The sequence below is a fragment of the Schizosaccharomyces japonicus genome, assembly GCF_000149845.2.
Source record: "Schizosaccharomyces japonicus yFS275 unplaced genomic scaffold supercont5.3, whole genome shotgun sequence".
NCBI classification, from domain to species: domain Eukaryota; kingdom Fungi; phylum Ascomycota; class Schizosaccharomycetes; order Schizosaccharomycetales; family Schizosaccharomycetaceae; genus Schizosaccharomyces; species Schizosaccharomyces japonicus.
The window spans coordinates 660236-672568 of record NW_011627862.1 but is presented as its reverse complement, the minus strand read 5'-3'; the positions used below and the strand labels follow the sequence as shown (position 1 = coordinate 672568).

General features: G+C 41.2%; 5 protein-coding genes across 5 annotated transcripts; 3 read left to right on the top strand and 2 right to left on the bottom strand.

The window, feature by feature from the left end:
* Position 1: 1 nt before the first annotated feature.
* SJAG_04537 (phosphatidylinositol kinase) lies at positions 2-5912 on the bottom strand (the record flags this gene model as incomplete). Its single annotated transcript, XM_002175595.1, has 7 exons — positions 2-685; positions 732-995; positions 1034-1159; positions 1202-4333; positions 4372-5682; positions 5735-5867; positions 5905-5912. The coding sequence occupies 7 exons, from the start codon at positions 5910-5912 to the stop codon at positions 2-4; spliced, it is 5658 nt and encodes a 1885-aa protein (XP_002175631.1).
* Positions 5913-6137: 225 nt separating this feature from the next.
* Positions 6138-9044, bottom strand: SJAG_04539 (thioredoxin-like I protein Txl1). The gene is made up of 3 exons (XM_002175597.2): positions 8708-9044; positions 7787-8633; positions 6138-7735 (listed from the first exon to the last, which is right to left on the bottom strand). The coding sequence occupies exons 1-2, from the start codon at positions 9010-9012 to the stop codon at positions 7988-7990; spliced, it is 951 nt and encodes a 316-aa protein (XP_002175633.2). The 5' UTR covers positions 9013-9044; the 3' UTR covers positions 6138-7735; positions 7787-7987.
* Positions 6214-7822, top strand: SJAG_04538 (ubiquitin carboxy terminal hydrolase Ubp10; the record flags this gene model as incomplete). The annotated part of the gene is made up of 3 exons (XM_002175596.1): positions 6214-6399; positions 6449-6785; positions 6825-7822. 3 exons carry the CDS (start codon positions 6214-6216, stop codon positions 7820-7822), a joined length of 1521 nt encoding a protein of 506 aa, XP_002175632.1.
* Positions 9045-9377: 333 nt separating the features above from the next.
* SJAG_04540 (ERCC-8 DNA repair) lies at positions 9378-10797 on the top strand (the record flags this gene model as incomplete). Its single annotated transcript, XM_002175598.1, has 5 exons — positions 9378-9562; positions 9617-9718; positions 9768-9885; positions 9943-10021; positions 10067-10797. The coding sequence occupies 5 exons, from the start codon at positions 9378-9380 to the stop codon at positions 10795-10797; spliced, it is 1215 nt and encodes a 404-aa protein (XP_002175634.1).
* Positions 10798-10919: 122 nt separating this feature from the next.
* Positions 10920-12240, top strand: SJAG_04541 (20S proteasome component beta 7). Its single transcript, XM_002175599.2, has one exon. It carries the CDS (start codon positions 11074-11076, stop codon positions 11866-11868), a length of 795 nt encoding a protein of 264 aa, XP_002175635.1. The 5' UTR covers positions 10920-11073; the 3' UTR covers positions 11869-12240.
* The last annotated feature ends 93 nt before the right edge of the window (positions 12241-12333 follow it).

The following is a 12333-nucleotide window of genomic DNA, read 5'->3' as shown; positions in this document are numbered from 1 at the left end:
CCTAAACAGCGTTAGTATGCATTAAAAACACGGGAGGCACCTGTGCCATGTAGTAGTTCTTACCGTTCGTTGCCTTCTGGAATTGGTCATAAAGAACAGTGCGCTTGTTTGCGTAACTTTGTTCAATCAGACGAAGCATGAAGTTCGCTGCTTGTCTTTCATTAAGATCCAAGGCAAAACGCTCACGAATATGCGCGATTGTGATGTCGCCCTTAAAGCATGGCAAGCCTGATCCAAGCATGATTTCGACAGCATTGCAAATTTCGTTAACATAGCTACGAGAAACGAGGAAGCATTTCACACAAAGTTCTTGGAAACGACGGAAGGGAGGCGTCTTGTTATTTCCACCCATCACTGCAATCATTTCGTTCGTCAGTTTGAATGGTGCACTTTCAAATGTAATGCCACCAGGGGCAATGTCAAAAATGAAACCAAAGTCAATGTGAAGAATATGACCTTGGTTACTAATCATAATGTTTCCGTTGTGTCGATCCTTAAATTGTAAAAGGTAGGTGATAACCGAGTATGCAGCCATACTCTGAACAAAATTGCTTCTTGCCTTTTGGAATGCAATTGAATCCTCATCGCCAAACTTGGTGATGAAGTAATCGTAAAGACCATTCACTGCTTCACGTCCAAGCATATCTCTAGAAACACAATTCGGAAGCACATCGATGACACCACACTGTCCCGTGTTAGAAAGTTCGTAAAAGCATAAAAAAACTACTTACACCAGGGGCTGTTGCGGTAACGCGATAAGGGAACAAATACACATCCAAGCCAACAGAATCGAAAATGTTCTTGAAAATGGCGATCAACTGTAAAGTAAGAACATCTTGACGGCAATCATCACCAACTTTGAAAATAGCAGACTGCCAGACTTCATAACTCTGTTTACGCTTTGTTTCACTTGGTTCGTTCAGATCCTCAGTCTCAGCATTGTCAATATCGATGATTTTTTCCTTCTGGATTTTGAAAGTTGCCATAAAAGGAGCCTAGTCGTATTAGTGGATTAGCTATTGATGCAACATACCTTTGCATGACTCTGTAGAGGCTTTCCTGATTTACGGTCAATACCAACGACGATTCCATCAGGATTACTGGGTAAGTAGACACCGACATCGAGCTTAATTTTCTTCATTTCCTCATCGATTTTGGCCTATATGCATGTTAAAAAAAAAAACAAAGTGTGTAAGCATACCTTCTTTTCCGGCTTTGGCTTCTTAATAAATGGTTTCAATTTACCGGAGATCGACGTAACTTCATTGAAGAAAGTAAACTCTCTTTCATAAAAGTCCTTATCTTCACCGGACAAATTATTGACCATTCTTTCCATGACACGATCGAGGATAGGTTTCATGCCGTCAGGTTCAGTTGCCGTCTCATCTTTGTAAAGATTTGCCTTCATGTTCCAAAGAATTTGATGTGCAAAAAGTTGTGAAAGTTCAGACGTTTCAATAATGAAGTCTTCGGCGTAACCCAATGCATCATAACGTAAAGATTGTACGATCTGTGGAACGTAAAAGAATGTAACATCCACAGAGTAACTCTTCAGTGTTCTCATAGCATATTGGAGAACCAAAGGATTCCACTTAATCTTTGGCAAGAATAAAACAGGTGCAGATACAGGAGGCAGAGGTGCCCAAAATAGTAAGTACCTGTTATCAATAGGAAGTCTCCCCGAAGGATACTCTTCAAATAATAATTTCAGACCCACTGAATCTCTAACACAAGAAGCAGTATCTTTCATAATAAGTTTCAGCACAGATGCTCTTAGATCAGCATCTTTAAAACGAGTGGGAAGATATAAAACAACTGTTGGTGAAACAGACCAAGCTGTCTCAAGCATTTCATCGGTAATTGGTGCTGATTTTTCAAAGTTTGGAGGGACTACTCGCGTTTTGACAAGACTACGCTCGTTCTCAACGGGTGTCATCCATGTGTAAAGTCTATAAATTTCGTTTTGTAAAAGAATGATAATCAAACTTTGCTTAGCTGTTGTTTCGGTCTTAAATGTGTAATGAGCGGTAAATGATTTTAAGCTGGTGACCAAGGCTTCCATCAAGCTGATTTCGGAAGCAATTTGAAGGTTATCTGCGCCGTAAGCCCAAAGAGGGGAACAAGAAAACCAATTCAAAGTAGCGTCCAAACATTTGTGATAGAACTTAGAACCAATGAGGGTTGTTATAACATTCTCAGAAATTTGCAATCCAAATGTCAGAATTTTAAGATAGAGTTCACGGCACAATGGGTGATGAACAGATTGCAATCCATTCAGCTGATTCATTATAAAAGACATAGCATGCATGATGAGCATCGCAATTTGTCTTCCAGAATTCCAGAAACTCTCAAAGTTCCCCGAAACAACTTGTAGTAGCATAATGTGTGGAACAAGTTGTCCTTTCATACGGGTAAGAGTTTTTCCAAACTGACTACGATCAGTTGGAGCATAAGACATCGACAATTCAAGAGGTCCTTTGGGACGATTACCAGAGAAGAATCCCTTTTTCTGTTGTTCGAGTGAAGAGACCCAGCTTCGAACAATTTGATTCATTATATAGGCTCTCTGCTGAGGAACCTCATTCATAACCCAATTCCAGAGGGTAATTCCAAGCTTAATTGATTTCGTAGAAAACGCCAAAAAGGGAATTCTTACAAGTTTTCGAGCAATTATGGCAAACGTAACCAATGGTTCGGTCACCGCTTGTGCAGCAGCTCTTCTCAGAACATCTCTTAATCGATCGGATGAAACGTGACCATCTTTACATTCCTCTTCAAGTTTATCAAGAGAAGTTAATGTGTCATCAATGACCTTTTTGGCTACCGAAGAGATACTGTCATTGTTTGTGAGTAATTTACTAACGACATAACGAGAGTCGTTTTTGTAACGCTGGCACACAGTAAATTCAGAAATAAATTCACTTGCCGAATCAGAATTCCATCCACCCATTGAAGGTACCAAGCTCGCATCAGTGTCTGACATTGGAATGGCTTTTCCAATTTCAAACGCAATTGATCTACCAATCTCGATGTTGTCGACATCGTCCACATCTTTAAAGTCTGCCAAGTAACTTTGGAGGAGATTCTTTAATTCGGAAGGAACAAGACGTGCAGAGTTCATGATCCATTGCTTCGATTTTTGCAAGAAAACACCAAGTATGTCTTGACGCGTTTCAAAAGAATCCGGCAAAACAACAGTTAAATTTAACTCTTTAGACGTGTACTCTAATTGAGGAACGTACTGATTCAAACATTCTTCGGAACTTCCCCTCCAAAGAATATTCAGAAGCTCCAACAGCGTAAACAGCAATTGCTTTACACAGAGTAAGGAGGGTAGTTCTGAAAACAGATAGGCGCAACACTCAAGTGCAAGAGAACGAACATCTCTAACACGATGGCAACACAAGGATATAAGTTTCTGAACTTCCTGGATCATTTCTTCAGTCAAAAATTTCTTGGAAGAAAGTGAACGAACAAATATCGGAAGATTATGACGAGCGATTTGGACGATATGTTCATGCAAATTACTGTTTCGCAATCCAATATTAGATAAGTAACTTAACAATGCATGGAGACCGAGTGAGTATGATCGAAGAGCTTCCAGCTGTAAGACAGTAGAAAGATAACACACCTCATAACTTTCTAAGCCCTTAAAGTCCAAAGTAGGAATCTCCTTGGAAAGCTCGTGCTTAATTTCGGAGAGCGTCTTATGGTCAATATGAGTACGAAGAACGGTATTGAGTTCAAGGTCACTGCCAAAGTTATTGCCAACGACTGACAAAACCAATGGCGGTGAGTACTTGGCCAAAGTCACCAGTTGCAAGCGCAAGTGTTCAGAAGGCTTTGTTCCATAGCGGAAACCATTTAAGATAAGAGCAAACCACATGTTTCTGAAGACAGCAGCAAAGTTGTCACCTGTTGGTAACTCGTTATAGTTAATGTTTCTTACGCAAGCAGAGAGTGCTTGAATAGTCAACGAAATGCAACGCTTTTTATTGTCAGCATACTCATCTTTCGCATAATCCTGGCTGACACCTATTTGAATGATCTCGTCCAGTAGACATTTCAAGAGGTCTAGTCTTTTGACGGACATAGCTTCGGTATTTGATGCAATTAAGCATCGGGATTGGTACAGCGCAAGTGAGATATCCCTGTCATAAGCGGAGACCAGTTGCTTGCTTTGGAGAGAATAAAACTGTATAAGCATAGAAAAGTCACGCTCATTTGCTCTAACGGATAGTTTTCCGAGAACATTAATTATCACTGCATCTACTGCAGCTGGAAGTTTACGAGAAAACTTTTGAATGAGTAGAGAAATAGTAAGGCCATAAATCTATAGGTTAGTAGGGACAACACAGGACAAAGTCATACCTTTTCGTCGTTAACCATTAAGGCGATTTCACCAACTGCCTCAACTGTATTTAAGTAGCTCGATTGAACATTGGCTCTGGGGAGTTCACTAACAGACAAACTACTTTGTTGGTCTAATGGAAGTTGTTCGCGGGAGGCGAGAATTAAGGCACGTTCCTTGTTTTCGCCAATAGAGAGAAGATTGGCAAACTGGTAGATACAAGTGACGGCAAGATCACTGGACGAAGAGCTCAGTAAGACAGCAAGTTTTCTAGCAGCAATCTTTGCGAAACTGACCTCACTAGAAGTTGAACGAGGAGCGTAAATAGCGATTAGTCTCAAGCGCTTTATCATTGCATGAAGTTGAGAGGGAAAATTAACGGCAATTGAACCAATACAGTCAATAAGATGTGGAACGGCATCACTATCCTCAGTCAGCATTCCTAAAAGTGTATTAATCCAGTCCAAAGCTGTTGACGGAAGCGCCTTAAGGTAGTTTGACGATAACACAAGTAGCTTCAACAGGAACACTTTGTACAGGAGACAGTTTTCGAATAAGTGTTCCATCTGAGGGTCTTCCAAGAATGCCGACGTTCCCAAAAGTTTTCCTTCGGCAAAAGTAGAAACAAAACTAATGTGGTCCCTATGTATATCAGAACTTACGGGAAGCTGCTGGTGTGCTTTGATGTCCCAGTAATTTTCAGAACCGGATACAAATGTCTCGCAAGTATGCAGCAAAGCTCCAGTTGCTGAAAGCTGGAGATAGACAGCAAGATTACAGTTGTCAAATTCTTGGATAGGTACTAAGAACACATCCGAAAACGCAGATGCTAGGCGAGAAGCCAGGCCTTCCTTTAAGAAAGCGAGTGATCGCTGGGACAACCAAATAGAATATATATTGTCCGGACTAAACTGGGTCTCTGATGAGTAGCGAAAGAACAAAGCGAGACTAGTCGCGTAGAAAGAAGAAGCCAATGCTCGACGAGACTGAGTTTCCGCAATTTCATCATCCAACCATGCTCTAAAACGTTCACAAATAACTTCCAACAGAAAATCGGCATTTTCTGAGAAGTTCTTTGCAATGTTCTGGTAATTTTTAGCTAAGACAAGCAAGCCTCGAAGAATTGCCGGGATACAATCCAATGAATTTTGAAAAAAACTATCCTGAGCTGATTCTTCTAAAGAAAATGCAAGACAGGTTGCTTCTGAAATACATAAATATAACTGCAAATACCGAAACAGCTGCTTGAACAGAAAGTTGGCTTCTTCTTCAGACAATGATGCAGCAGAACAGAGTTGACTTAAGGACAGAACTGTATCCTTCACTCGATACTAACTTTGTTAGATATTGATTTGTTTACTAAGCAGGTAGCATAGCACGTACTAGTCTCAGTAAATCAGCTTCTTTTGAAGAGTATTCTAAGTTTTGTTGGCATATACGCTTATACAGCGGCCAACCCTTGGTTTTTAACAATCCAAGGTTTACCAAGGATTCCCTTCTGACCGGGAGGGATAAACTATAACATTAGAGACATGAATTGCACAATTACATACCAGTCCATCGTATGGTGGTGGGTTGGTCAATGTTGGTCAAGAATAATACAGGTAATATACAAGAAATTACAAAACTGAGACACTGGTAGATCTCCTAAACAGCGAACGGGAGGAATACTAATCGAAATCTGCACTTGTCCAATTTGAATCTAGTTTATGGGTTGAAAACAATTACTTCTGGCGAACTACTCATTTCTCTAGACACACCGGCACTTGAGTTATCAAACTCGCAATAGGGAATACAAATATCCTTATAAAACCGCAGCTATATATGCTTTCATATCATAAATTAAAAGGTTATTAAGGGAAATGAACGATTCTGAGGCCGCTATGTCGGGTTCGTTGAAACGAAAAAGAAAAGACGAAAATGATCCTACAGAATTGAGAACAGACAAAACCGAAAACTCCAATGATGTACAAACAAAAGCGAAAAACGCTTCTTTAGAAGCATCAACAAATGATAACAACAAGTTTGAGGATCTTTACCTTGATACGGTATGTATCATGTATTCGCTTTCCTTCGGCGGTCTAACTAATCGATTAGATCAATCGGTCTATGCTTGATTTTGATTTCGACAAGCTGTGCTCTGTTTCTCTTTCAAACTTAAACGTGTATGCTTGCCTTGTTTGTGGAAAGTATTACCAGGGTCGAGGACCAAATTCGTATGCGTATGTACATGCTCTTACAGAGAATCATCACGTCTTCGTAAACTGTTCTACGCTTCGTTTTTACATTCTTCCAGAGTCTTACCAAGTCACGTCTGCCGCTTTGGATGATATTAAGTATGTAATGCAACCAACATACACAAAAGAGCAGGTTTCACAGCTGGATGTGAAAGAAACAACTAGTTATGACTTGGACAAAAAACCATATTTCCCAGGTATAACGAATCCTTAGGGGACACTTCACTAACTTGTAGGTTTTATTGGAATGAACAATATAAAACAAAACGATTATCTTAACGTAATTGTACAAGCTTTGGCTCACGTAAAGCCTTTCCGGAACTACTTTTTGCTGACGGATTTTTCCTCTTCTCCCTCCATTGTCCAGCGTTTAGCAACTCTAATCCGGAAAATTTGGAACCCGCGAGCTTTCAAGAACCATGTATCGCCGCAGGAATTAACACAGGAGATTACTGTCTTGTCTCACAAAAAATATTCAGTCAATGAACAACAGGATCCAATTGAGTTTCTTACTTGGTTGCTGAGTACGCTTCATGTGGCATTAGGAGGAAGCAGGAAAAAAGTATTTTCATTGAAACCGACTAGTATCATTCATTACATTTTCCAAGGTTGTATACGAATGGAGTCTCAAAAAATACATGCGCAAACTAGGGCGGGTGACCATATTGTCTTTGAAGCCGACCGACGCATTGAGGTGAATCTGGTACCTTTCTTATATCTTACACTTGATCCACCTCCAAAGCCTCTGTTTCAGGACGAGTTTGAGGGAAACATCATTCCTCAAGTCTCCGTGTACGAACTACTAACAAAATATAACGGTGTGACAACACAGGAGCTCGCTGGTTTCCGTCGCCGGTTCCACATCACTCATGCTCCCTCTTATATCATGTTTCACGTCAAACGCTTCACACGAAACAATTACTTTCCCGAACACAACCCAACAATTGTGACTTTCCCACTAGAAGGCCTGGACTTGGCACCATACATCGACAAAACATTCCTAGAAAAGAACCCAAAACTGTCAACGATTTATAATCTTTGTGTTAATATTGTACATGAAAGCATTTTCCAGGGAGAAAATGAGTCGCATGTATTTAAGGTGCAGGTCAAAAACAAGGCGACCAACAAATGGTACCAAATCCAGGATCTTTATGTGGAGGAAGTTAGTAGTGATCTAATTAACCTTGGAGAGACATACATTCAAATATGGGAACGACAGACACGGTTGCCGTAAATGATGTCCACATTCGTTTACTGCCCTAAGCTAGTTTGACGAACTCGTTCATAAAATCGCTTCATGCAAGTCAATGAGGCATAAGAGTTGTGCGTTTATATAAGGGATGTAACATCTCTGTAAAATAATTATTTTTTCGATAAACAATCTACGTAAGAGAAGCATCTAGTCATCAATCTTGGTCAGTTTTCCATTAGAACTTCCACCCACTGGCTCTCCGATAAGCTGAAGATTAGCCAGTCTCGTCGTATCTTCATCGCCAACGTTCTTCGAAATGAAAATGACGAGAGAGTTCACGCGCTGGAATTTGACGAAACGTAAAGGAACGACAACGGGCTCGTTTGCCTTGTCGTACTTAATTTCGGTAAACTCTTGCGTAGCTTCAAGTGAATCGGCATCTTCAAATGAAAGAACATTTGGCAAGTTAATGAAAAGCTTCATTGCCGCGGGAGCATAACTAATGTCTTCAGTAGGAGTAATGGCGATAGAATGAATTTTTACCGCCTCTAAGAATGGAATGTAGATCATAAGTTGTTCGTCGACATCAGATTCGAGATAATTACCCTTGCCATTGAATAACCCAATCAAGGGGTGGTCATCGTCTTGGTTCAGGCACTCCAATTGTCGTTTCTCAATCATAGAAGCAAGGTTAGTGAATCCCCTGGCAACTAGGGCCGCTGGAATAGAGGAATCACCGGTCAATCCGTTGCTGCGTTTTGCTAAAGCCTCAACCTTTTTCATCAACGCATCTCTGTTTGCTCCAACAAGCATATCCACTTGTCTACCATTTTCAAAGAAGAGAAATGTGGGCCTACGAAGCGTACAGTTAGTAATGAAATTGTCAAACAATTTTCTGTTTTCTTCGACACAAAAAAATACACATACATGGAGCGAACATTCAGCGAGCTAGCAACCTGCTGCTGGTTATCTACATTAATTTTAGCAAAGACAAAGCTTTTGCTCGCGTAACGCTTGGCCAACTGCTCAAAAACAGGCGAAATTGCTCTACAGGGTTGACACCAATCAGCATAGCAATCCACGGCCAGAAAACCGTTTTTGGGCATAATAGATGTCCAATGTTGGTATGAGGAAACTTCAACGACACTCATTTCACAATAATTCACGGCTTTCTCTGATAAACTGGGTATAAGGTAGTGGTACCAAGTGGCCTTCTCTAAATTTCTATCCATCCAAGCTCCGAAGCTATCTAGGCAGAGACGTCAATATCGATACATTAAATGTTCACGAAACGGTTGTTTTGAAGGTGTACATGATATGAATAATTTCAATCTCTGGTAAAGTGGTTTGTCTGATTTACAACACATTAATACTCTCTGTCAAAACTTCTGTGCAAATAGAACCCCATTTTCTAGTTTAAGCAGTAAAATTAGCGCCTCTGGTTTCATAAAATCGTTACCGGAAACGTAAATCTTTTAAAATTACCTGTTCAAAAAACTTGTACTAAGGATCGTTTCTTGGAGAATTATTTTTTCTCCCAATAAGCATATACTGCCGATTCTGTGCTGAATTGAGTTATTTTTTGAAATAATTTGTCATGGAATCCTTTTTGCTGGTTCGACAGTGGTATACTGATTATCAAAAACCTTTTCGGTTACAGGTATATCAGCGGCTAATGCAGACATTACGCCTCTCCAATCCCAATTGCATTCGACGCCGACATGGACCAGGCGCAATGTCCGCAGTGACATCGCTGAGTATCGATAATACCGAGCATAATTTGTAAGAAAGATTTACTACTGTTGGCACTGTCTTCTAATGCTAGCAATGAATTAGTATGATTTCCGGAGCTGCCGACTCCTCTATCAATTTATGGAATTTATTATCACTAAACAGCATGGCTGAAGAGCCATTAGACACGCTTAACACGATTCCCGCGTACGCAATATGATTCTAGTGATCTTTGACTGACTGCCGAATCTTTTAGACGGCATGGACATACGCACGGCATAACCGATTTGCATTGGTTCCCGTTTGACAATGGCATGTTTACGAGCTCCTCGTTTGACCATACCATCAGAGTATGGGACACACAGGCGATGGAGGTACGAAGTGGTTATTTTTGTGTTTAATTTCTGTATTCGTTTACTTACAATTATTAGCAAGCTTATTGCTTCCAATTAGGAGACATTGTATATTCACATGCTTGGTCGCCAATCGCTTCGCATTGTCTTATTGCAGGTACGTTGAAGATAACTTGATTCATACAAACTAATCAATATTCAGCGGCCTATAATTCATCTTCTATCCGGCTCTGCGACATGCAAAGCGGTTCATACACACACTCGCTGATCGGTCATACGGGGCGTGTCCTGGCAGTAAGTTGGTGTCCAGCTCGTGAGTATGTTCTTGCATCTGGAGGCACCGACGGGACGTGTAGGCTTTGGGATGTCCGCAAAGCATCTTCCAGTTTTGCCTCGCTTGACTCTCAAAATATGAATAGTCCGCTGGAACACTCAAACCGTGCGCACAATGGTACAATAAACGGTCTCGAGTGGACGCCGGATGCGGCGTATCTTGTATCCTCAGGCACTGATGATCACATTCGTGTATGGGACATGGACACAGGTCAAAATACACTGATCCACTTTGGTCCCACAATTCACAATCAGCGCCAAGCCTTCGCAGTACATCCGTGTGTCTTCCAGCCAGACTCCGATTCAAAACCGCTCATATTGTTTCCCAACGATGATGGTACAATTGTACTACTCGATACGCTCACCGGTACCTCACTCTCGCGATTGTCAACAAATTTCTTAAAACGTGTAAACTCGGTTGTATACCGTAAAGGATATGAGCAATGCTTATCGGGCGACATGAATGGATCTATTTTATTATGGGAGCCTGAAATGTATACACGGCCCATAACTTCCATCGAAGCGGAAGCTGAGGACACGAGAAATGCTGTAAAGGAGATTTACGAGTCCCTCAAAAATGTCCCTATAACCTTTCAGTGAGCGCAATGCGAGCACTTGTATTTCTATTATACAGTGATGAATTGAAGGATGTGGTTTCCGACGGTATGTTATTTCAATCTATTTGTTTATTTTTATTGCCAACTCTCGGCTTTCGCTTAGATAAAAATGTAAAAATTTTATTGTAGATAAGGTTTCCACATGTTTATCTCAAACACAACCACTAAAAATTCACTGCATTAAGCTTTCAGCGTGTGTTGTCCTTGCAGGACGCAACCTGCTGGACTACTTACCTTTTCCCTACACGCGTCTCATACTATGAGTTTCCTAGATTTAACTGAACCTTGGGGGAAAAACCTCTCAAACCCCTTTTTCGCAGACGCACAGCGCTCTGCTGCTGATGTTGAGCTTCCTGGAGCTGTTTCTCATACTCAATCACCCATTGTCACGGGTTCCTCGGTTCTTGCCTTAAAATTCAACGGAGGTGTAATGATTGCCGCTGATAACCTTGCCTCCTACGGCTCTTTAATGCGTTTTTATGACGAAGAACGACTGACAAAGGTTGGTAACAACACGGTTGTCGGCGTCGGAGGTGATATTTCTGACTACCAGCACATTCAGCACATTCTCGATAAGCTGGAGATTAAGGAGCAGTACAATAATGACGGTCACGCTTTAGAGCCTTCTCATGTGCATGAATACCTTGCAAGATTGTTTTATTACCGTCGTAGCAAAATGGACCCTTTGTGGAACCAGGCCATCGTTGCCGGCGTTGACGGCCCAAACAAAGAGCCTTATATTGCTTTTGCTGACCTTCGTGGCACTACATACACCTCTGAGGCAATTGCTACTGGTTTTGCCGCTCATCTTGGCATGCCTTTGTTGCGTAAGGTGACAGAGGACGATAAATGGAAGTCCCTTACCAAGGAACAGGCCCGTGCTGTCATTGACGATTGCATGCGTGTCCTCTTCTACCGTGATGCCGGCAGCCTGAACAAATTCTCCGTTGCTACAATCACTGCTGAGGGCATTGAGTTTTTAACCAACCAAAAAGTGTCGTCTAACTGGGCCTTTGCCGAGAAGCAATACGGCTATGGTTCCCAGAATGTATAGACCATGATGAATGAATGAAGTTGAAACGGCGTACGAGTACCTGAGGGAGAATTAGTGAGTGTGGATGCTGATAGTTCTCGTGCATGGCTCTTGCAAGCGGATAGTGATGCTCCTGACTTGGTGTCCCTTGGATCGCTCCGTCAGCTCTCCCTTGCTTTTTGAGGCTTGTTTCGAGTCGTTCTTCTGTCGCTAGAAGTGACTTCTTACGTAGAGAAGGTAGAACCCGAGGAAGCTAGTACCATACTATGAACGTTGATATGTACCAGTAAGCTAATCAAGAAAAAAGAAGTTCGGAAAGAGTTGATTATTCGTTGTTAAGTGGTTTGATTAATGGATGAAATAGCGGTGATTTCCTTTTTGATATGACTGGAAAACTGTTATTATTTTCTAGTAACGGTTATTCAACATTGCAGTTGAACTTGAATTATAGTCTCATTTATCAAAGTTATCCATAGCTGCTTCCTT

What these genes read in the sequence shown, in the direction of transcription:
- SJAG_04541 (XM_002175599.2), top strand. Translation starts at nt 11,074, where the DNA reads ATGAGTTTCCTAGATTTAACTGAACCTTGGGGGAAAAACCTCTCAAAC.
- SJAG_04539 (XM_002175597.2), bottom strand. Translation starts at nt 9,012, where the DNA reads ATGGATAGAAATTTAGAGAAGGCCACTTGGTACCACTACCTTATACCC. An exon ending in TCGCTGAATGTTCGCTCCAT is followed by an intron (nt 8,634 to 8,707) that starts GTATGTGTATTT and finishes TACGCTTCGTAG; the next exon opens with GCCCACATTTCTCTTCTTTG.